Raw genomic sequence first — 26104 nt, 5'->3', positions numbered from 1 at the left:
AACCTTGAGGTCGAGGACGTTGGCTAGGCTGATGCCATCATTAGTGTGGACCATCACTTTGTCCATCCCTAGCGTGTCATACACATCTCGTTTTGGCCTTTTTTCCACTTTGTTTGGTAATCCGAATGCTTTTTGTACCAGCTCAGGGCTCAACTTGATGTCTACTTGGCGGGCTTCCTTTTCTAGATGCACCTAACATTGCCTCGGTTTTGGTTGAAGGTCCGAAGGGACTCAACGCACTTCTCATAGTTGATGGCTTGGCGCCCCTTTTCCACATACTTTTGCAGCCTGCACTTCTTCACCAGTTGTTTGATGGCTGGTTCCTCCATGACTATGTCTTTTAGATTCAAGAATACTTGAATTTGATTTGATTATAAGCCCTCGTCTCCAACGAGAGGCCGTATTTTGCTTGCTCCCCCTTTGAGAATGAAAGTTTTGTTGCTTTTGTCTTGACTTGCCATAGTGGATACCTGTTATGATGCCATAGTTCACCATTAGTGTTCTCAAGGTAATTTCTTGCAGAAAGGTATAGCCATTGTGTGCAAGGCCCCTTGATTTCTCATTTGGTAACCTTATGCACAATAATATTCAAAAATAGTTTGACCTATAAAATAATAAAGATTAGAAGAAAAGTGAAGAAAAAATATTTATCAAGATTGAAATGTTATTTAAAGAAGTTAAAACACCTTACAATCCACAAATAAGCCCTAAGAACAATCAAGGAAATAAAGAAGTATGATTCAAAAAATAAACCAAATCAAATAAGAGCTCCTTTTTGAGAGGCTACAATAGTTTTTGCAAAACTTCTTTATACATAATATTGATGGTATAATTTACCATATCCTCTCTCTCATCAAGTAGAACTTTCAAATGTTTGGTGACTTTACTCTTGATAATGCAGCATACAACTATCCATGAGTAAATACTAGGGCTTTCAAATACAACCCCAAATATGAAAGTATTTGTCTTGAGATTCGTTAATTGTCACTGTTTGCAAATTGCCAAACGAACAAGAATAAAGAAAATTCAAATGTTTCATTGAGAAAGAAAGTTCCAATGTAGCTAGGATGAAAGTTATTCTTGGAATAAATACTCTGTCCCCAACATTAGTGCCTATTATTATCTCTACCTCAATGACCTTGTTTTTAAATGCCTTGCATATAAGCCTTGTACCATTGCATAAACCTTTTGAAGGATTCCAATTCCTCAGTAACATTATTGGAGCATTTATCTTTAGTAGTAATACATGAGGAGGAATACCACCACCAAGGTCAAGGGGATTAAGATATTCAACATTATATAGGAAGGTGTTTTCTTTTGTCTTATCAATGGAATCAACACTATAGTATTGTTTAACCTCTCCCAGCATCAATTGCAATGCATGATTATTCAAAATTTCCACATAATTGTTTTGAGGTGCAAGAATGACATGCTCACTAAAGAATGACTAATAATCATATATGCAATGCATGTTTTGATAGACAAATTATATTAAGTCCTATATCAATCCTCCCTTCAATATCATTGTAGATGAAATTTGCAATATTTTATTACCACATATATGCATCAAAAGCTTCATTATTAGTAACATCTTGTAGGCAAACAAGCTAGCAATTTTGTCAAGATAATCAATGTAGTATATCCTCTGTTAATGGTCCCAATAACTCTTCCCAAAGCACACTAGGTTGGGAAGGTAAACAAAACACTCAAATACTCACAAATAAAATCCTCAATTGTGAACCTATATGCATAAATGCAACCTCACACAAACACATTTTCCATTCATCATCAGTCTCTCTAACAAACCCTTGGCCATGTAAGCCTCTTTAAACATGGCATAGACTACATTATCAACTGTACTCAATGCCTCAAAGGAAGTGCACCCTTTGCATTCAATGAGGAGTAGTCGCAAGTAGTATTTCTCCGCCACGGGGGATTCACTAGTAGTAATAAGGAGACGTCACCTGCGTGCAAGAAATATATGAAAATACCCCTTATCTACCCCTATTTATGGGAGCTTACCTTATAAAATGTACCTTCCTTCCCTTAAGTAACCCCCCTCCCTTACACTCACGTGGTACCATACGGTAAACCCTAGTGGACCCCCCCCCCCCCCCCCCCCCCAAGGTTCTCCCCACACGTAGGAGCTATGAAATATATTCTACCACATGTATTTCCTTGCTTTTTGTTTGTCCACATTTTCTTTTTTACATTCCAAACCCAATATATTAGAAAGTCTTGATATAAAATGGTGATCACCTCGGGATGTAGGCGATTGCATGTAAACCACTTTGTGAGAATAATTTTTTGTGCCTTTTCATTTTGTATCACATCTTGAATGTTATTAGTGTCATGAAAAGCAACATTATTCTCTCAAGGCAAATGTATTTGCAATCGTTGGATATCAAGTTTCTCATCATGAAGTTTATATTTAAATATTCGCCAACACGCTTCAAAAGTAAAAACATATCATGCATCCAAGTATTTCTCAATTTCATCAATATCTACCCTATCATATCTATTAGATGTTGAATCATGTATGCTTGTAATTCTAATAGTTGCAAGATCCTAGCCCTTGTAAATGTACTTATACAAATACTTTAATGTAACAATTGTCAAGCATACCTCTACATTTATATGAGTGTTGTACTTGGAACTCAAGTGTAGGATAGTATCCATCAATTGTCTAAGTTATTACCCTTTGCATTATGATTCCTCCCATCATTTCGTCATCTATACATAGGATAAACACATTTATCAACTGCAATTTCATGCATGAACTTCTTTGGATAGCCCTTTTGTACATCTACCATCGATCGTGCAAGGACTTTTTGCATTGAAAGCTCCATATGGATCATGTATATTGCATCTATTCATAGTCTCGCATAAAGATGGAAATCTTTGTTTATCAAGAAACTCCGCACAAATAAATGTGCCATAATGTAGATTGTCCAGGCAACAAAGCATCTACAATTTCTTGCCATTTAAGATTGCATATTATGGTGATAAATAAATTGAGCTTTCCTTTACTACATATAATTGCCATAACATTCTGATACAATTGGTAAATGAATCTAGGTTCACCTTTGTGAATGAGGATGGCATTGTTTTCTTACCCACATCAACTCCATTAATGTTATTATCATTTCCATCCATTCCATTTATCATATCAGTCAATCCCCTATAATTTCGATTCACAAAGTTGCCTAATTATGACAACACCAAGCCAATTTGCAATCCTTAAACTACAATAAGCATCAACAATGTACTGTAGTAGCAAGTGGCCATCACATAAGAGACATGCATTTTTGTCATCGTAAATTTGAAGTCAATAAGCATAGTATTGCAATTGAGTAACACAATCTTTGTTTGCGAGACTTTTTCAAGACTTTGAACATCTAAATGAGGATCCATATAGCTATAAGGAACTTGAATATGCCATCCATCCTCTCCATTTGGAAAGAGAAGTACATATAACAAAAACATATAAGCCTTATGCGAGTTAGACATAGTAATCAAATGCCCTTGCCTAGTGCAAACTTGAATGTTTCGATATTCAAGAGTATCATTATCACCTTGTCCAAGCATAATCGCTACAACTTGACTCATTGTTGGAACAAAATATTGTCTAGAAGTGGATAGATCTCAGAGATTGTCATTCTATTTTCAATCATGAAAGGATTGGATTGCAAATTGGAACCTACTTCTCTAAATATTTGAGCATAAACATTGTGGTCATGCATCATTTTTTGAAGCCCCTCTAATAAATCAGGGAGACACAACCCCCATGTGATTTGATAACTCATGTTTGATATCGTAAATATAAAGTTGTGCAAACTTTGGTATTTGATCTCCATTCTCACTTAGCAATAGGGAATCTATGTGTTGCTAGTTGGGGGTGGTTTGGCATGCCCTCCATGAATTTAACCTAATTCATTATACCAATTTCTTATGAGAGTTTGGTTCAAACAATCCTATCATAGATAGTGCTCCTAGAATTACAAGCAAAAGCAATCATGTGGCAAGTGCTCAGAGCACCTGCTAAGGTGGAGTTTCCTTTTTGACGGTTAGTATTCATCTATCAGATTTTTCTTGCCTAGGAGAGATTAGTCATGATGCGTTTTGCATCGAATCCTCGGCATTATCATCCATATCCCTCACGCGTCAGAGGTATTCTAGGTATAAGTCATCCTACTCCTGGGATGAGTAATCTACGCTTCATCCCTTGATTACCCTTGCAATAGGAATTGCAATTTGCCTTCAATAGGTGCTATCCTCTCATTATTATTCCCACGAAACCCAACCCTAATCCTCTAGGATTTAGAGTTTTCACGTAAGTCGTGTTTTTGTCATCCTGGATCACTCTAGGCCCTATTTAGGGTCCCTCCTATTCTCATTATCCTACTTCCTTGATTTCCCTTGCGGAAATCATTATCAACTACCTTATGCGTGATAAAATAACTATACCATAGTTTGGATGACCACCATCGTCCCAAGGTTTTATTTTCCCATGACAGCAACCCTAGTTTGCTATGATTAGTCGCATGCTTGTGGGCAACTATGCTCCCACCAACGAGTGTGGAAAGAGAACTCAATAGTCGTATGGGTCAGTCCTTAGACAGTTTCCATTGTTTTAATGGTTGGGTCACAACTATTGCTCTAAGGTTTATCTATTTATTGAGGAATCTAGGGAGGAATAACCTAAGTGAGTTGCCCTTCTTACCTAGACAATTCTAGATATTCACGTCATTACCTCAAGCAGATTAGAGCTTGAATGTTTTTCAAGTATTCTCTATTGTAGTTACATTTTTTATGCATTAGTGAATGCAATTATTCTAATTTATGCGTATTGCAATCATGGGGTAAAACAGGGTTTTATGGAAAAAGAGAAACACTTTTATCCCCTTCAATTTCTTCCTCTCTGCAAGTGAAGCGGAAAAATGGAATATACTACTTATGTAAGTGAAGAGGAACTTATCTCTTTTGCTCATGTAGTGAAGCAAGAATTTACAGCTTTTCATGGATGCATCTATTTCTTGCAAAAACGGATGCGAATATTTCTTCGTTAACTAAGATATTGAAATCCTACATTGCAATCATACGGCGCAACTTTCCTAAATGTGGATTTCCTTCAAAATATATTTGATGTAAAACGTCAATCCCTGACAATCCTTATAATTTTTTCTATGCACTCGAGTGCACCCATCTTTCAATTCATTTTTCCTCTCAAGCATGCCAATGCTAGTGCATAAATTTAATGCTCTACAAACAAAAACTATAAAATCTTTGATTTTAGTGTGCACCAATGCAAAGTCTATTATGCAAATTGTTCATTCTATAACATGCCTTAGTGCAATAAAACACAATCCCCAACATGGTTTTTAATGTAGCGTAATTAGGGGTTTGCTATCATAAATTTTTACATGAATACTTCTTCCCACCTAACGTAATTGATCTACGTTTATTGTCCCTTCAAACATTTCTTACCAGAGTAAGATTTATGGAACGCACCTGGTTACCAAGTGCCGCGGTTCCTTGACCCGTAGCTCTATCAGTTGATGTGGGATTCACGCTTGATTGGACCTTACTTTGCTTGGGAGGCATCGTTTAGTTCGGCCTTTCCTTCATAGATGCACGCATGGGCCACTAAGGAGTTGACTCCTCACAGGAGAACGGTTGTGGGAACCCTCTCAAAAAGGGGGAGGAAGCTTGGAAGCTTCCTAGAAGATTCCCCCTTTCTCTCTCTCCCTCTCTCCCTCTTTCTCGCCCTCTCTCTCTTTTCCTGTCCCTTAGTGCCCTCTCTCTCTCTCTCTCTCTCTCTCTCTCTCTCTCTCTCTCTCTCTCTCTCTCTCTCTCTCTCTCTCTCTCTCTCTCTCTCTCTCTCTCTCTCTCTCTCTCTCTCTCTCTCTCTCTCTCTGTGTTCGACAGCAGGGGGAAAAATAAGGTGCTCCTGTCTCGCCTAGGGGGGGGAGGGGGAATGGCGTGGCATGGAGCCCCCTTATCTCCATCTAGGCAGCCAGGTGGGACGTCGCCATGTAGACTATGGTTAAGGGGGAGAGAAGGGATAGTGGGACGTCGCCATGTAGAGATGTGTACCTTTGAAAATTGTGTAGAAGATGAAGATATCAAAAGTGCATAAACTGCATAAGAAACACATTGTAATTTGTGACAAAAAGAATGTTAGAGAGACTAAAGACAAAATATCTTTCAACACATTAATTAATCTACCACACTCTCTCCTTTGTATTCATAAGATGTAAAACCATTATTATTTATGTACTATTTTAAATTAACATAATAATGTATAATAAAAACATAAATAAAATAGATAAAAGAAAATATAGATATTTATTGATTTAAAAAATATGAGAGACAAAGCTACTAACATAACTAAAAATATATAATAAACTTAAACATAAATATAATATGTAACTATATAGAAAATATAGAAAATTATTATTTAAAAATGATAAGTCAATTAAACAAAGGTACTAACATTTTAAAAACAATAAGTTCATTAGACAAAGCTACTAATATTTTAAAAATTTATAGCAATATATGACTAATACTAACAAAAATAAAATAATATCATTACATAAATAACAATAACAAATTTCAATAAGAAAAGTACTAACATAAATACTAATATGTAATAATATAAAAATAAAAAGCTATTAAGAAATCACTAATTGTAAAAAAAACCATTAAAAAATCATTGTTGGCTAGGATCAAGGGGTGGGGGAGGGGGTGCATGGTTGTTGGTGGCGGGATGGGGGGCAGGGGTGAGGGCATGGCTATGGTTATGGTAGGGGATGGCCAGCACATGTAACACGGGTGTCGTGGGGGTTGAGGCGCATGGTTATGGTGGGTGGGACTGCCACCATGTGTCAACAAGCTAACCCGAAGGTCACAAATCAAGAAAGCTATACTCCGTTCAAGATGATGACAACCGTGGATTATGAGGCAGGCATTCATTGCGAGACGGGCAGGGCATGATGATCAACGAGTGGTCGTTCAAGATGACAACAGCCGTAGGTCGCAGGCCAAGACGACCACCAGGGGTGTAAGGCAATACAACTGCTAGGGTGGGGGATGCCACATGGCACTCGCCCTTGGCAAGGACAAGAAGGGTGAGAGCATGCCATGTGGTGAGCAACCCTAACCTTCTAATAATTATAGTAAAAATATTTTATAGTGATATATAAGTGAAGACACCAAAGAATAAGGGTTCCATTCATTGTATCCACTAAACTCTCTTGTGTGCTTCTCTCACAGAACCATGTTGCATTCCGTAGCTTCTACCTTATAGGCTCACCATTACTTCCCTCATATATATATACATATATATAGCATGCATACTAAACTCTTTCAACTCTTACGAAAACCTAAATAGTGCCCTCCACACACACAAAAATATTCATTCCAATATAAGAATCTATTTTTAAAAGCCACTTGAAGCATGAGAAATATTACGATTACTCCCCTTTATTGTCAAAAAATTAACTGGCAAGTTTTATATGCAACCAAATGGCACTCTCTGTATATTCAAACCTACTAAGTCAAAAATTTCTAATGTTGTCAAAACTTGATTTTTGTAAAACCTTCAAACAATATCTCATCGTTTAGTGTTACTTTGTTGGCCTCTCATCATTAATTTAAGCTTTGTGTAAAAATGTATTCTCATCAAGCAAGATGTGCCTTGATAGACATGCCTACTAACCATGTGTAGTCTATAAGTGTACATAGCTTATGAGGATGCACCTATCTTGATTCATGTTTATGTGAGAGCAGAACAATGCACGGCTGCTTCTCTTTGCTCACAAAAAAGGTATGGGTGTTTTTTGCTTGCAACAAACAATACTCTCCTCATACAATGTTGTGTAAAACTCCACTTGTATCAAGGGGAAATAAGTCGCATTGACACTTCATTTCCTCACAAAAAAGGATGGACATCACACTACACACAACAAATGATGTGCTCCATACATACTTTTTGTGTAGAACCCCACCAATATAAAGAGGCAATACATTGTGCAAGGATTGTCCTCTCTCTCTCTCTCTCTCTCTCTCTCTCTCTCTCTCTCTCTCTCTCTCTCTCTCTCTCTCTCTCTCTCTCTCTCTCTCTCTCTCTCTCTCTCTCTCTCTCTCTCTCTCTCTCTCATGTGTAATCTTTAAGAAGCTCTTGCTAAAGGTCATATAGTAGATAATTTTTTGGACATGGACACGGCATGCACCTTCCCTTATCACAAGGGCTAATGACCTCTCATGGGGAGCAAGACATGGTAACCTTGCTTCCACTTGCAAGTTCCTAAAGGCCTCTATTCACTCAGGCCTAATAATTGAGCACACAAACACTTAAGTTGCTTGATAAGATTTACAGGAATATCAAGTGATGCAATACCTACAATAGCCATGAGGCCCAAATTGCACTTTACCTCATTGTTAGCCCACAAATTTCAAGGTTGCAACACATTCAAAGAGGTTCTATTCCCAAAAGGGCAACATTCTCACTTATTAAAATAAAAGAATAAAAGGAATTTACCAAACTAAAATCTGCAATCGGATATGACCTTCAAAATAAGGATGGTAATAGAAAACTTATTACACTTTCCAAAACTATAGATAATACATGATATGATTAATTAGAATAACTATCCTAGAGAAAGATGGGTAGAGAATTTCATTGTATTACCCTTTAAAACGATAGAATCTAGACTATAAGTAATTAGAACTACTACCCTAGAATGAAGATTGTGGCAAAGAAATTTCATCTTTTTGAGCTCTAATGAGTTGTCTAATGTGCAAATCAGAACCATAGAGTATAGAATCCATGAGACAATGTGCAATCCTTTAAAAAAACAGAAAATTTGTTCTATCATATTTTCGTAAACTATAGTTTCACTAAACTCTGATAAAAAGGTCCATTGTATTATAATTGTAGTGACTAGTGTTCACTGAAAATTGAGATTTCATGTCAAGTGGATTGTTGAACTTGAAGAAAAACCTTTAAATTTTTGGAGAGAAGTTTTTAAATTTTATGATCTAGGGCCATTTTAGAAATATTATGACCAAAAAACTCGCAAAATCCACGGAAAAGCCTGGATTTTGTTTAAGTTTAGGGTTTTTAAACACAAATGTGCTTACAATAATTTATACTCTCCCAAACCTAACAATTGGGCCTATGTGGCAACCATAAAATGCCCCTAAACCTCTACAATTTTGCAACCCAAAATAGGCAAAGCAACCTACTTGCTCCACATTGGTGATCTTTCCTATAGTGTGTGCCTTAACCATTTTGCAAACTCCTTGAATATTTCCGCTTAGACATATCAACTTAATCCTCTACTTGAGATCAAGCACTACAATGAACATAGTTCTACTCATAGGGGTCGCATATGAGCAACTAAAGGCTATAAAGTAAGTACAATTGTACGTACTCTATGACATGGTAGGGGACTTTTCACAAACTTGCAGTTAACTAACCTTCCTCCTAAAACCATGGAGAAAACCATGTTATCATGGTAAAACTATGAATTTTTTGATGTGGCAATAATTCTCAAGGATTGGGTCTACCATTATACAAAAAATCTTACATTTTTTTGTTCAATTGGAGACTCATGTGCACTAAATAGGGTTGATGGTAGATGTCAGTAACTCAAACGTTTGACAACAATCATCTACCATGGTTCATCATGTGCAAGGTATATTAGGCTTTTTTGCTCACGTCAAATCCCCATCTAGTCCAAATTCCAATAGCTTCCCAATCCAGCCTTTAGTGTATAAGGGCCAATGAGTTGACAACCCTCGAAAATAAAACTTTAGAGGGCAAGAACATTGACATGCATGCTTGCGAGCGGTGGCATGGTTTTCATGATGTGTCAAGTGGTGTAGTCCTTCGCTCAAAATTTTTGGATCTACAAGTGCATTTCCTATGTGATTTATGGCTTTTTGTTTCTTCCGCATCCAATTTGTGATTGTGTGGTGCAATTTTTTTTTTCAAGATGCGCTTTATAGGCCACTGGTGCAGATCATTAGGACTTGAATTGATGCTAGCTCCAACAAGGTAATGTTTTGTGTAAACATTGTCCAAGACTATAAATTGTAGAAGAATTTCATTTTGAAGGGTGAGTTGTAACCCTTCAAGGCGACACTTTCAATCTTACTACTATATTATTTTCACTGTAGGTTTGAAAAGCCCCAAACCTCCAAAGGGCTTCCCGAACCTACCCCTTATTCAAACCTCCCTTTTTCAATCAAAACCCCTTCCTTTCCACTCTTTCTCATGTGTAATCTCTCCTTTTCTCTTCCCCCTCCCTTTTTTCATTAAAGCTCTCTCTCCCCCCTCCCCCCCCTTTTTAATTAAAACCCCCTCCCCTCTTTCTCACTTATAATCTCTCTATTTCTTTTCCCCGCCGTCCCCTTTTTTAAATTAAATTCCTCCTCCCTCCTCCCTCCCCCTCCCCCTCTCCCCCCCTCTCTCTCTCTCATTCTCTCTCTCTCCTTCCTTTAATTAAATCAAACTTCTTTTTAAATCAAAACTCCTCTCTCTCTCTCTCTCTTAAATTAAACTTTTTAATTTAAAATTTTTAGAAGTTTTTTAAATTTAAAGTTTTTCGAATATAGTTTTTTACACACTTTGAGAGAGAGAGAGAGAGAGAGAGAAGAAGAAGAAGAAGAAGAAGAAGAAGAAGAAGAAGAAGAAGAAGGATAAAAAGAAGATGGAGAGAGGAGGGGGGGAAAGAAGATATAGAACATTCTTTTTTTAATTAAACATTTTTCTTCTCTTCCTTCTCCCTCTCTCCCATGTGTAGGGCCTAGGTTTTTTTTTCTCTCTCTCTCAAATTAAACTTTTTAATCAATTTTTTTAAAAGTTTTTTTGAATTAAAGTTTTTAGGACATAGTTTTTTACATACTTTGAGAGGGAGATAGAAGAAGAATAAGAATGAGAAGGATTAAAAGAAGAAGAATAAGAAAGAGAAAAAGATCGAGAGAGGGGGAATAGAGAGAAAGAGAATTATAGAGAGAGGAAATATAAAACTTAAGAGAGAGTGAGAGAGAAAATAAAAGAAAAAAAGAAAACAGAGGAGAGAGGGGGGAGAAAAAAATGGGGGAGAGAGACAAAGAAAAGAAAAGGAGAGAGAAAAGAAGAAGAGAGAAATTTGAACATGGAGAAAATTATAAAGAGAGGAAATATAAATTTTAAAAAAAAGAAAAGAAAAATTTTTAAAGAGAGAAGAAGAAAAAAAAGGAAAAAAGAAGAGAGAGAGAGAGAGAGAGAGAGAAGAATAAGAACAACAACAAGAATGATAAAAAGAAGAGGACGGAGAATGATAAATTTTTTTTTTTTAAATTTAAAGTTTTTTGGACATAGTTTTTCATACACTTTGAGAGACAAATAGAAGAAGAAGGAGATGGATTAAAAAAAGAAAAAAAAAAGAGAAAAAGACGGAGAGAGGGGAAAAGAGAGGAGGAACAGAGAGAGAATTATAGAGGGAAGGAATATAAAATTTAATAGAGAGAAAAAGAAAAAAGGAAAAGAAATGAGGAAGGGGAGAGAGATAAAGAGAAGAAAAGGAGAGAGAAGAAGAATAGAGAATTTGAACACAGAGAGAAAATTATAGAGAAAGAAAATATAAAATTTAAAAGAAAGAGAAAAATAAAATCAAAGAGAGGAAAAAAAGAAAGAAAAGAGAGGAGAGAGAGGAAAGAGAAGAAAAGCGAGAGAGAAAGAGATAATAGAAAATAGAGAGAGAGAGATAAAAGAAAAAAAGTAAAAATAAAATAAAAAAAGAGAAAAAAATGAAGAGAGAGAGAGAGAAAAGAGAGGAGAGACGAGGGAGAATAAAAAAAGAGAGAGAGAAGAAAAGCGGAGAGAGAAAAAAAGAAAAAGAGAGAATTAAATATAAGAAATTTGAAGAGTGAAAGAGAGAGAGAGTAAATAAAAAAAATAAAAACAGAGAAAAAAAAAATGAGAAAAAAAGATGAGAGAGGAACAAGAGGAGAAAGAAAGATAAGAAATGGATTGTTGAGGGAAGTTACCGTGCGATATCGCTTCAGGCAAAGTGACTAAAACTCAACGGTGTTTCCATAAGAAAGGCCGGTCCAAGTTATTTTTCAAAAGAAATTCAACACGTGTGCGCGAGTGTCGGGGACTCCAGAGTCGAGAGACGCAACATGGTTGGGAAAAGTCCACTGTTGCGGCGTGTACTCGCGATGCACGATGATCGACACAGAGACACAGAAAGAGACGAGGAGAGGGGGGAAGAGAGAGAGAGAGAGAGAGACATTATCGTGTTTTATATTTCAAGGCTCTCTCTCTCCCTCCTCTTTTTCTGTGTCTGTATATGTCTCCTTTGCTACCTCAAACTCTGTTCTTCTCACCTGATCCGCCATTCCTTCCAGCTGTAATTAAAATCCCATGCCTTTCTTCCTAAAATAAACTTGCACACAATCTTCTCACATTGTCTGATTGTTACACTGTGTCACACGGCACCCACATACAACCCCGTGTCAAAAATCCTTTTCGTGAAATACTCGCCATGTTTCCCGGCTGTTTTCCGTCCGTGTGAGAGAGAGGGAGAGAGCCTACCCTTTTTCCTAAGATATACCCTGTTCTTTAGCGATGTATCCATTAATGTGCGTGTGAGAGAGAGACCCCAGACCCCTTTCTTTTCTTTAGATACCGTCTTTCACTGCGTAACCGAACTACTATAGTGCCGGCGCTTACATTCGCGGCGGTGGCTTTTGCGCGTATTTGTGTTCGTTGGGTGACTTGGGTCTTTCCCTGCTCTCAACGTATCTCCTTTCAAAATTTGTCTTTTCACTAGTGGGTTGGGTTGCCCCATATTTTTTATATGTAAGTGCCACAAAGCCCCGTTCTAACTCCTGCCTCTCCCCTGTTTCTTAACTTTCCTTTCCTACTCGCAACTTCTAACAGCTAGCAGGGGCAATTTACAAATACATTGCAATTGCGGTCCTTAAAGCGCTTCTTTGCACATCAATTGTACTGTATTGCGCCTTGTGGGCCGTGCTTGTACTTGGTAATGTGAGTGGACCAGTCTCTGAGGCTGAATTTAATCCACCATTTCGGACACACATGACATTGTGAGCTAAGTAAGAGAATTTTGTGTGGCAAAGTAGTGCATACGGCATTGAGCAGAGTTGTGGTGATATATTCTCCTACAGCCAATACCAGGTGTGGCATCAAGCTTGGGTATTTGAACAGATCAAGCTTCTTAACGAGCACATTGTGGGGTGCTCTGTTGGCCTGTTTGGAGCTTTTCTTTGTAGAATAATGTGCATCGCGCACCGGAATCTTCTTCGATTAATGATGAGTAACTAACAGGTTGTCTTCTGCAACGGCTACTCTTTCTAGCCATCAACATCCTGGTGTGGCCCTTGCTGGCTGTTTGCTGCCTGCTTCAGCACCTATGTGGCTGAGAAAATGAACAGAGATGTCTCAAGGGGATCTGATGCTTTGCAGCCAGCACCATCCTCCAATTACCTGATTTATCTCTTTTTGATCAGTGCAGCTGTTGTCATCTTCTTCCCATACTTTTTCCCTATTGGAAGTACATTGCTTCGATGGAGTAATAAGAAAGCAGACGTGATCAGTAAAGTTAAAACAGATTCATACAAGAAGAGCTCATCATCTTTTTACAATTCACCCTCCACCAATGAATTGATGCAGCATGTACAGTATTCTGATAAATGTGATGCTTTGGAAGCTACGGTCATAGAGTTGCAACGGGTGGTGCAGATGGAGAGAGAGAAAACATTGCATTTGGAAAATGAGATCAGAATTTTGCAGATACAAGAGAGGTTTTTGAAAGACAGAGTTCAAACATTAGAGGTTAGAAGCGTTGAATCTAGGAGAGATACCACTTCTAGCCATACTCCTATTGATATTCTGATGCGAAATACAATTCTTACCCAAAGCAAGCAGGAAAATTTGGATACACTTGTGCTTGATCTTTTGAGGATGGTACAGACAGAGAAGGATAGGACCTCTTTGCTGGAATTAGAAATTGGAAGGTTAAGAAAGTCTGAGATTATTCTTATAGACAGGGTCAAAGCTCTTGAAGAGAAGTTTTCTGAATTCATGAGTGGTCAGCATAAACGAAATGTAAAAGATGGTAAAAATGAACAAGAAGGTTCTATTAGAAGCTGATTCCTTTTTTGGGGTGTTTGGGGATGATGTCCTTGATAGATGTTTTGTGTTGTAAGAAAATGGTGTATGGTTGAGGTAGCTGTGAATAATTGAGAATTTAAGCAGTATCGATTCTTAAATAATGTTTTTGTCTAAATTATGTGCGACTAGTAGGAAATGATCATGACAACTGCTCTTTGGAAGAGCTTTGGTAATGGTTGATGTGTTTGTCAAACACTATGATGTGTTTCCTCCATGGCCTGGCAGCTTATCTATCCTTACAGCCTGGTACATTTTCATGTTTTCTCGTCATTTGGGTTGGCACATGTAAGTTTCTAGCAAGTACACTGATGAATGTATGTTTTGGCTCAAGCTTTCGTTGAACAGGTGCAGAAAGTCACATGCTTCTTTTGTTGTTCATCGAGGCTTAGTTGAATCGTACATTCCTGGATAGCTGTAAATTAGTATTTCAATACTATGTGGTAAAGTTTGTAGACAACATGATCCAGATCTGATGTATTTCAGAGGCTGCACTCAAGATGGTGTAGATGAAGCAAAATTCGAGCAATGTGTTTATCTATCAGCACTTACTAGAGCTACAATATCTATCTTGCTGCTGCAAAAAGTGTTTACCTCTCGGAATGTCATATATAACAAGCTTCATGTGTGTTTCCTTTCCAAGCATATGTCTCTCCCTTCAAAAGGTAATAAACTGTATGCGTTTTCCTATCAAGCGTTGTGTAAGGCATGGTTGTCATGTGTGCAATCTCTGAACACCTCAATCCAGCATGGCTCTTGTCCCCGACGGCGGAGGGCCTGGTATATGTCAACAAACATTTGTTTTCTGTCTCAGTTGAGAAGTGTGGTGTTCCTAATGCAATCATTATCTTGTTTTTCTCAAGGCAGATTTTGAATCAATTCCCAAGGCATTGTTTTTTATCCAGGTTCCCTGACAGTGAAGGCTACATTTGGGAATGGTTGTTACTAACTACCACAAAGAGTGGCGCTCAAAAATCTGTGGAAGGTTGTTGGCACATGTAATTTGCAAAGGCAGTTCAATCATAGTGAACTCATGAGGTAGGCCTGTTTGGTATTCCTCCAGTAAATACCCTATCATTGATACTTTACAGCTGTAAGAACAGAGACTGGTTAGATTTTGCAGTAAAGTTTTCATCTTTTGAATTTTTGTTACTGGTGTCATGTTGAGGCATATATAATTGGATTGTCCAACATTGATTTTTCAGTCTCCCAACAGTGGTAGTGTCTGCTTCTCAGCCACTAAAGTGATAACTCACAGCCCACCACCTTTCCAAGTAAATCAAGACATTGACTGGGATTGGAACAGGTCTTTTTGACCACCACAAATTTGAAATTATCTTTGCTCAAGATTCCCGATGCACTTTTTTTGGAGTTTTCGAGTTATTTGAGACCTCCTTATTGCTTAAGGGTCGAAGGTGCTATTGACAATTCTAGCCTAATTCATTACTTGATGTCCAAGAGAGTTTGGAGAATTTATGTGAGGGAATGCATGCTGCTGTGAATTGGAAACTAAGCATTGAGACAACCACGATTATGTCTATTTATTTCTCATAAGAGCAACGGCTAGCCCCCTTTCTTTTAAGCATCAGGTAGAAGCTTGTCTATTGAACCAGAAGAAAATTCTTGTGGTGGTTGCTAACCGATCTTTCTGTGCCTTCTTCTTGGCCCTTATCTTGATCATCTATTGATTAGGGTAAAGAGATACACTAGGAATTTTATTTGGGAGGAGATGCAAAGCCACAACCCATTGAATGAAACCTCTTTCTAGGTATGGAGCCTAGAGAATAATGTTGGGATTAGAGAGAAGTACTTATCGTAGGACCATAGTAGCAAGTGTCCCCTTATTGCAGGGCAATAGCAGCCAAAGATCTTGGGAGGAGCTTTGACATGAATTTGTAGTAGCAATTATATAAGCGTGAAGATCAAACATGCTTTGCTTGCATCAGGGGGTGTCAAAAGATGACGTACCAGCGAGACAGTAGGGTTGGCGGGGAGGAACACGGAATGAACTCAGCAAACATGGAGAAGAGAAGAGAAGAGAGAAGAAACTTTGATGAATGGAATGATGAAGATCTGAATCATGGAGTGAATGTGATACAAGGGAACAAGGGTGCCGTTGCACAAGGAAGATGATGAAGACAGCCACGAACCACGAACCGCAATGTCCTTCTGAAGGGGTGTGAGGGTAGTGGAGAGGCTAGAGAGAAGAGGTGATGAACTGAATGAATCAGTCGTAAGGAATGAATGAGAGAGTGGCCTATAAATAGGCACAATTAGTCTAGGATGGCCCCCCTTTTTGGGGCTGCAAATCCTAAACGCAAAACGCAGAAACACAAAAACGCAAACTGCGGGTGAAGGGTTTCTCAACTGGGGGTTCTAGTTTTGGTTCAAGAGAATTGAAGATAATACCTTCTCTTCAACAATCTCTTGAGATCGCAATTGAGAAGACACATCTTTATGTGCAAAGGTCTTTTGTATAGATTGCATCATTGTTGGTGAGCGTGTTTGCTTTTTTGGATTTTCTATAGAACTACAAAGGCCTAGGTTTTGGGAACTTCAAGGAGGTAGGAGTATGGTACAATAGCCGAGGGGGTACTCTAGACCTGGAAGCTGGATATGGTAACTTCTCAAGTTTGGTCTAATGGCTTGCTCAGTAGGATAGGAGATTGTGTATAGACCTTGACCAGGACAATTGGGGTAATGCCCCATAGATGTCCAACCTACACATATAACATGGCACAAGCCATATAAGCATATAGAGAAATATGAAGACGGACATTAGACTCCTGTGTAGTGTTTTGATATCAATGTAAAGCCCCCATAACACATGACATGGCACAAGCTATACAAGCATAAAGAGACCCATAAAATGATAGACAGCAGACTCACCTCTCAGCTGTAGAGTGGAACAAGCTCATCATTGAGTGTAGGACCAATAGAATAATTGGCCCAAGCTCCTAGCAGGTCCAAGATGCATTCACATTAATAGAACTACTTAATTGCCCCATTTCTAGGACACATTCACACTTGGTGACCAAATGGTGAGTGGTCAATGTCCTAGGGCTAGGGCAATTAAGAAGTCCTATTTATAGAACTCCTTCACTGCCCTAGTGAAATGCCCACCTAGGATCCAACTTGAACACGAGAGACGACACAAGCCAATTTCCAAGAACATACAAGGATTGGACATCAGACTCACCTCCTAGCAAGAGAGCCGAACGAGCTCACCCTCGAGCATGGGAGCAAGTAGCACATTGGGTCATGACCATTTCCCAAGAGTTGGCGTCCCATACCACCAACCCACACCATCTCGGTGTATGGATGTGTTGGCCTATGGTCCAAGAGTCCAAGAGTGGTAATCACACAATAATGTGCACAATATGGCTTTGAGTCCTATAAATAGGGCTTTCTTGCCCTAACCCAGAAGTGTCCTTAGTGCATGCATATGCACTAAGTCACTTCATAACCACTATGACCAATGCTACTAGTGCCCATCCGGATGTCCAAGGATGTAACACCTAGCCCTTGTGAAGATATGCTAGGGTTTGCATTGAGCACAGCTGTCTGCCAAGACTGAATGGACAGGGCAGCAGGGAACAGCCAATCAGGAGCTGGGACAGTTGAGTAAGCGATCCAAAGCGTGGTTGTGATCAACAGTTTATCACCTGGCTATGGACAACAGAAATGCAATCTGATCAAGTTGTGCAGATGGGCTGAATGCTGACATCAGATTGTTGGAGCAGAATGCAGTAGATAGGCACCTCTAGAAGGCCGGGCTAAGACAAGACTGGAGGCTGTAGAAGATAGGTGGCAGTAGTAGATGGAGAAGCTGGTAGCCATTGTGAAGAAGATTGGATGGGGGAGGCTAAATTGAATGAACTGAGTTGCCAAGTGATTGAGCACACCATCTATTAATAGATGAGGAACCAACCAAATTGTGGAAGTTTGCTTAGGGGACACAAAAACTCATTTTTAGCATAAAGTTGGAGTTTTGGGGACTGTTTAAATGAGCTGATTAAGTGTTAATGTGAAATGCTCCTTTTTTAGTTTACCACCCCCTCTCAAACCCAAAACTGGAACTAGGAGGGATTGCAAGCATAGCTCACCCCCTATATGACGCAATATGTCCCCACCACAAAGTAGCTAGAGCATCGGTCAAGGGGTGCATGTTGGTTGCCGAGAACCTACCAAGACCATAGAGGCGATGGTTAGATTGCCTTAGGAGTCCAAAGGGGCACTGTAGAGAGGCCAAGGCATAGACAAAGGGTGCTCATTAGTTGCCTAGTGGCCTATTGGGACCTACAAAGACTTATTTGGTGCTTGATGATTTTGTACCCAATGGAGGAAAAGGGGTGGTTGGCTCATAAATCACAAAACAGATTGTATGTACTCAAGCACCTGCAAGGGTGTTGATGATGAAGGAAAACGGTGTAGGGGTCTGTACCGGTAGTGGAGATAGCTCAGGATCTGATGTGAGAAGGGTGCTTAGTGGTACAGCAAGTGCTAATGCCGAAGGAGGAGAAGCCTAATATTGGTCTGTGTGGTGCTGAGAAACATGAAGAAGGATGAAGATGAGGCATTTCAACTAGAAGAGCTAGGGAGAAGCGGCTGGTAGGGTAGCATCAAGAGCAGCTTGAAGATGTGCCTTGGGAGGGGAAGTCTCCATGCTAGTAGAGGAACAAGGCTTCAAAGGAAGATGAAACCACAAAGGAACCACTAGTAACCCCCTCTAGTCTCCACTATGCTAAGAGTACCATTACTAATACACGAAGGATTTGCATGACCGGCATTAATACCATACAGTGGGGTGCATATATGCATTGCCAATCTTGCCACCTTGTGCCCCAATATCATGCTAACATTGCTATACATAGGGTTATGTATATCACCAGCCATACTTGGATACGTTGGGCCTTGCACACCAAGTATTGGTTGTTGTATATCATAAGGAGTTGTGATGTACATCCCTATATGTGGTCCGTGACCCACCATAGCATGGAAACTAGTGCCACCACCAAAGTACCCTTGCTGCCCCATCGTTGCATACATGCCTTGTTGTCCAAAAAGCATTAGATTGGCACTTCCAAGTTGGCCTTGCATATGCATCAATTGCCCCACTAGCATCATTTGCTTATGCTCACTGCTCAAATTTGAAATCTCATGTTGTTGTATTGGCTCTTCCTTCGGTGCATCTTGCTGACCTGAAATTCTTCAAGACGATCTGCTCTTCTTGCCTTTGCTGGCCTCTTTTAAGGGGTACAAAAAGTGCATGAATTGAGGATCATTAGCCAATTGCATAAACATTGTAGTTGTTGTCCTTAGCTAATCTTTAAATTGGTCATTAAATTCCTCTTGCTCTTTTTGATCATTGGCTTCTTAAGGTCTAGAAGGACCCACATTTTGGTCTAAACCAACAATATTAGCTTGCTGTCTATGGTGTGTGCCTTGTCCAAGATCAGGCATTGCATTTGTCCTAGCACTTTGTGAATTTTCAGATTGAGAGGCATCATTTTTGCTTGATCCCATCTCACTATCTGAAGACATTCTTGCTATAATGCTTAAGTGAATATAATTTTAGTACCAAAGCAAAGCTTTTGACCTTCAATTGGGTGCCTTGGGCCCACCAAGTCAAGGAAATTGATGGTATCTTGGCGATGGAACCATGAAACCAGCCTCTCTTCCAAGGAGAGTGGTAATGAGCTGATTAATCAATAGTAATTATAGCAAGTATAAACATAAATTGAAAATGCAAATGTTACCACTTTAATCTTGATGGATAGCCTGTTGGCCCCAAAATTGTCACCCCTTGTGGTATTTTTTTAATTTCTATTGCAAATGTATGGAGTACAACTTAGATCCTTTGACCTTCTCTGCTAATCCATGTGTCCCTTGCTATCAAATTTGACCAGCAAACCTCCAAACCAATTTGTCTCGTGGTTTGAATGGCGGTTGGCCCAAATCTGATATTGACTGGCTAGCCTTGTTGAATCTCTTTGAAATTTCTCAATTGCAGCTGTTGCTGGAATTCAAGTCCTAGGCCCTAGTTTTGTGCGCGCATCTTGAGGTGACTATGAAACCCTAATGTTTGCTATAAATTAGGGTTTATCGTAGAGATTTTCCAGTATCTCCACCTCTGATGACTTAGATGATTGGATTTTGTTGAGATAACTTGAGAGATGGTTGGGGGATGAGAGAGAATGCTATTGAGAGAAAAATTTGAGAGTTAAATCTTGAAAAACGCTACAAAACTAGTGATGCGTTGCTCAAATAGCTATGGGAGGTGCCACCTGTAGCTTAGGACTACCAGAAAGACTGCTGCCTCCTCTTGTATATTGTCACATGCACAAGGACCTTAGGCTGTTGTCACCTACTCTTAGAGGCTCTAGACTGTTGTCACATGTTGTAGGGTTGGTCCTGGTGGCTGCAAATCACATCAATAGCATCTCTTTGCTCTCTAACAGCCTCCTTCTCTCTCACAATGGCTAGAATAGACTTCCACCAGCCCCCAAAAACGTTTTTTCCATCTGCACAAGCAAGTTTTACCAAGTGGTAGCCTTCCAATCCCATTTTCTAGCATTATCCATCTTAATAAATTAATTTTCAGATTATTTAATTTAGAAAATTAATTTAATAACTATTCTAGTGCTTAGAAAATTAATTTCACTAGTCAATAATCAAATTGGATAGACCAACTTATCTTCCAAGTATCCCTAAGTAGTTATTGATTCTTAGACTGGCATTAATTATTTGATTAATGCCTAGTCTCTAATGTCACCACTAGCATTAATGGCCACTAAATTGGTCTAGGCCCAAATCTAATGTAGGGTACCTAGTGCTTGTCAGACATAACTTGTTACAACTTTTGCCTTTGGCACCAACTAATATCTCGGGGTCCTCGGTCCCACACTGTAAAACAATTCACTCGCACCTCACATGTGCAAGTCACATTTGCACATTTGATTAACTTTTAATCAAATGCTAAGCAAAGCAATAAAATTTCACGTCCTCGTGATAGAGTGGGTCTAGAGAGACTCATTTAGAGAAACCTCTAGATGTACCTTTCTTTGATTGTAATTGCAAAGGCATGGGAGGAGGAAGGATACAAATGAGCAAGAAAGGAATGATACCCTCCTGTGACCACATAGCACTAGCATGGTGCTGGTAGGTCTCCATTGTGAGAATCAAGATTGGTTGAAAGGTTCCATGAGTGTGGCCTAGTCGGTTGCATATGGACATTTGCGAGGCTTTGGTCTTAGCTCTTTAGTCGTGCTTGTAAGAGTTTGCACTCTCAAAGCATTTTGCATGCAATCAATAAATGGAGTTGGTAAGGATTCAAGGTTTGATGGGCAACTCAAGAAACTTGCGGTTGCTTGTGGTGAAATAATCATTGGTTCATGTAAGCCAGAAGATAGTTGTACAAGCAAGGGGAAGTCCATCATTGTGGGTGCCACGGTGCTTGTGTCTTTAGATGTTGGAGAACAGTGGACAATTTGGTGGATGAGTTCACCTGTTAAATTGTGTCTCTATAGTGACTGAAAGTGCAGAACTTTTTTGTTTTGCTGATCAAACAGAATCATGGACAGCCAGAATTTGCCAAACTTGCACAGGAGCAGGTACAACCATTAGACAACTTGACAGAGTGAAATCCTGTATTCACTGCAGAAAGTGCAGTATTATTGTTGGGCAGTGTACAGCCAGAGGTGAGATTATGAAAACATAATCTTTCATACACCTTGTCTTCCGGTTGGGCTACATCCATGTACGGGGATTAAAAATTGGATGGCTTATGCTGCTCAACTATTCAGCTCTGATGCGGCTAATCCAGTCAGGCTACATCCATGGACTGATTAAAAAGTGGGTGGCTCATGGTGCTCAAGTATTCTTTTCTGATGTACATAATCTAGCTTGGATTGTGTTAGTGTAGCACTTCCTATTGAATAGTCATGCCATTGTGACCCAAGTGCCAGAAGTGCATGTGATAGAAGGTAAATCACTGCTACTGGTTAAAAGTGTTTGGAAAGTAAGCCACTGTGAGGTAAGCACATATGACCAAGATTGTCTGACAAAATCAGACGGGGTAAGCACATATGACCAAGGTTGCCCCTGAAAAAATCAGACAAAAGCTAAGAGCTCAAAATGTGGTTGGATGCTATGTTGACAGGCAGGCAGGAGCAGCAACCGCATTAGGTAATGTGCACAGGTCTGATCTGCCATGTGGCAGCCAGGTTGCCTCCAGTGATCTCAGAACTGCTGTTTGCAGCACTTCACATCCCCTAAAACATGTATGCCCAGACTCTCAGGCTTACACTGTACTTTCACATGTTATTAGATCATGTGTACAATGCACTTGATACATGTATTGAAGTCTGTGCAGCAACCCATTCGCAAATTAGTGTTGGTGGCTAATGCAGAGGGCAATTGGGGATGGAATAAAGGAGAGGGACACAAATATAAAGAAGGATGAGGATGAGGAGCTAACTCCATTGGATTATTGAGTGAATGCTTGCCTTGGGGAGAGTTTGAAGCTCATAAGAGGGAGTAGCGAATCCTCTACTGAATGGAAGGCAAGTCCCAAGAAGGACATGTCCTCTTTCTCAAACACTATCAGATCCACAATTAAATTGAACTAATTGGCATTCTATTCCTTAAAAGAACTGATGGGGATGTGGAATGTGGTGTCAAGGCTAGACAAGAAAAGGGTAGCCAATCCTTCCATCACAATACCAATTAGATTTCTAGCCCACCAAGAGACAGCAATGCTGTCCTCCATGGTGGAGGAAAAGGGGTTACACTCCTGCACCTTACCCAACCCAACCTCAACCTTAGGTGCCCACAACCATCAGTGGAGACCCAGTAGTAATGTGTTGTACAGACAACCCCCCTTAGCGAGCACCTTTCGGGACTCTTGAAGGGTGCTTTGAGTGGTCCTTTGGACCTTCTATTGGCTTTGAACCTCAAGCACATTTGTGCCACTTGATCTCTCTCACGATGAGTGTTGGTCCATAATCTATGACCTGCCAGTTGATCACACTATGTAGCTAGTAAAGGCCTTTTGTGCCCTTCTTTGCAGCCATCCAATTGAGTGTGTGCCACATAACGTGACATCAAATTGTGATATCTTCATCACATAGGGGCTCGCAAGTGTGTATGTATAGTGTGGTAAGAATTCCATGGCTAAGATTCAAAGCATTGCTTCAGTTCCTTTTAACATTTACAAAGGCCTAAACCTTACACATGTTGACAAGGTAGTCCTTGTTTCATAGCCAGTTGTGAACTTACTTTGAATATACCAGTTTTGCTAGCTGGTCGAGTTGTGTTCTTTACCAAGGATGGGGTTGAAAATGTCACGAGGATGTAAAATTTAAAAGCTTTGCTTTTAGCATTTGATTAAAAGTTAATCAAATGTGAAAAGGTGACTTGCACATGTGAGGTGCAAGTCAATTATTTCATCATGTGGGACCTAGGATCCCGAGATATTAGTTGGTGCCAAAGGAAAAAGTTGCAATAAGCTATGTTTGACAATACTAGGTGGTATCCGGTGTTAGATTTGGGCCTAAACAAATTTATTGGCCACTAATGTTCGTGGTGAAATTAGAGGCTAGGCATTAATTAATTAATGAATGCCGGTTTAAGGGTCAATAATTGTTGAAGGGTACTTGGGAGACAAATCAGCCTTGCCAATTTAATTATTAGTTGGTGAAATTATTTTTTTGGGAGACAAATTAGCCTTGTGTCCCAACTTCCGCTTGCGTGATTGTCCACCCCAACTCCTGCCTTGACTCTCGCTTGCCTGTTGTGACTCGTCTGCCCCGACTGCCGCCTGCGTGTCGTGACTCGTCCACTCCAATTGCCACCTCGATTGCCACTTGCCTGGCCCCGACTTCCGCTTGCTGTCCAAGGTCGCGCCTCTAGTCCACGTTTTGCCCCTATTGCTGGTGATCAGGTGAGGACTCTCTCTCTCTCTCGTTCGCACTTCAGAATCTAGATCGGTCTTGACTCTTGACTCCTTGAGGCTTGCCCCAAATTTAGGGGTGGTTCAACAAGGATTTGCAATTTTGCCCCAATTTAAAGCATCTATGATTCAGGCTGCAATCTCCTCCAAATTTGGGGCATTTTGGATCAGTTGTTGACAGTTGCCCCAAAATTTGGGGCTTTCTCAACAAGGATTGGGGCCCAAATTTGACTGCAATGTCCCCAAATTTCGGGCATTGGGATCCCAAGATCTGAAACAGCCCCCAAATTTGGGGCATTTTGAATCAGTCATTGCCCCAAATTTGGGAGCTGAAAATGTGCCAAATTTTGGGGCATTTTCAGAAAGGGAATGCAGGTTGGAATGCCCCAAATTTGTGGCAATTTTAGTAAAAGGAATGCAAGCTGAAGTAGCACCAAAGTTCGGGCATTTTTAGCAAACATTTAACACATGCATGTTGAAATTTTGGCTGCAAATTTCTGCAATTTCATTGAACTTTAATGATTATTTGTCCTTTTATATAGATGGCAGTATTGACATCTATGGGATCTTCATCATCCTCAGTAGGTACTTCGTCAACAACTGGACGAAGTTGAAGCACTACTTGGTCACGGTGAGATGAGGTAGATGCAGGGGTGCCATTGAGAGGTGGAGAGGCTTGCCCTTGGAAATGCAAACTTTGCTCTTATGCTAAAGTGAGAGCCCATCTCCTACATGAGGGGGGGAAAGAGGTGCATTTTTGCACCAGTGTATGAATTGAGAAAAGGCAAGAGTTACTTGACTGCATAGCCACTTCTATGGGGAATCCACATGCGAGAAGGATGCCAAACATAGTAGTGGGTCCAATAACATGGACTCCAAGGCCAGTAGGGCATGGTGCTTCATGCAGAAGACCACTAGGATTAGTGGCTATGTAGCCTTCTTGTGGGCCCATCAGTAGCAGTAGGTCGTGGTGTTAGACAGAGTTTGTTGCACACTTTATGGGAACCAAAGAAAAAAGAGGAAATAGATGCAACAGTGGCGTGCTTTTTCTACCATAACCATATTGCATTCAAATCAGTCAGGTCACCTTATTTTTTAAATATGGTGACAAAGATTGTAGAGTATGGACACATATATAAGCCCCCATCATCAGAAACTATCAGGACTACATTACTTCAGAAGGAGAAAGCAGCCATAGAGATTGCAACATTAAATATTCGCAATCAATGGGCAAGAAATGGAGTGACATTGATAGCAGATGGATTGAGTGACACACCCCATAGGTCCATACATGGTGTTGTCGCATATTCTCGTGGGGATGTATACTTCATTAGTAGTCATGATGCTTGAGAGACTGGAAAGAGTGCAGATGTATTGGCATCCAAGTGGTGCGAGGCAGTGCAGGTTGTTGGGGTAGAAAATGTAGTGTAATTTGTGGCATATGGTGAACCTACAAATAGGGCAGCAGGAAACATTTTAATAGCAATGTATCCATATATCACCTTTAGTCCATGCATGGCGCATTGCTTGAATAACTTGTTGAAGGATATTGGGGACTTACCATGGATTGCATCTCTTGTTGCGAAAGGGAACAAGATTGTCACATTTATATGTAATCATCAGTACTTGCATGCTGAGTTTCGCAAGAGAAGTGACAAATAACTTCTCAAATACTCGGATACACAATTTGCATATAACTTTCTTATGATTGGTCGATTGTACTATTGCAAAGGTGCAATTAGGGAGCTATTTGCTAATGATGAGCATGAAATTGGATTGGGGCTGCCACTGCTACTGCTGTGTTATATAATGTGTATGTCTTTGATATAGATTTTTGGGATGAGGTGAATTTCACCAACCAATTGGTTGATCCTATCATGCACATGTTGAGGCTTGCGGATGGCATGGATCCCTGCATTGGGAGGATCTAAGAAGGGATGGATCGCATGATTGAGAAGTTGGAG

General features: G+C 39.7%; 1 protein-coding gene across 7 annotated transcripts in view; it reads left to right on the top strand.

The window, feature by feature from the left end:
• Window positions 1–12153: 12153 nt before the first annotated feature.
• Window positions 12154–26104, top strand: part of LOC148027951 (uncharacterized) — a 51803-nt gene continuing 37852 nt past the window's right edge. For 5 of the 7 annotated variants that reach the window (XM_087689645.1, XM_087689644.1, XM_087689640.1 and 2 more), the window contains exon 1: window positions 12154–15226. In XM_087689645.1, coding sequence (XP_087545771.1) covers window positions 13445–14170 — 726 coding nt within the window. In that variant the 5' untranslated portion in view covers window positions 12154–13444 and the 3' untranslated portion in view covers window positions 14171–15226. The remainder of the gene's footprint in view (window positions 15227–26104) is intronic. The other 2 variants (XM_087689642.1, XM_087689641.1) reach the window with 2 other exon arrangements.

The sequence above is a fragment of the Lygodium microphyllum genome, chromosome 12 (assembly GCF_053477565.2).
Source record: "Lygodium microphyllum isolate KBCC chromosome 12, Lygodium_microphyllum_v1.1.10, whole genome shotgun sequence".
NCBI lineage: Eukaryota > Viridiplantae > Streptophyta > Polypodiopsida > Schizaeales > Lygodiaceae > Lygodium > Lygodium microphyllum.
Note: the sequence above shows the minus strand (reverse complement) of the source record. Positions and strands in the feature narration are given on the sequence as shown.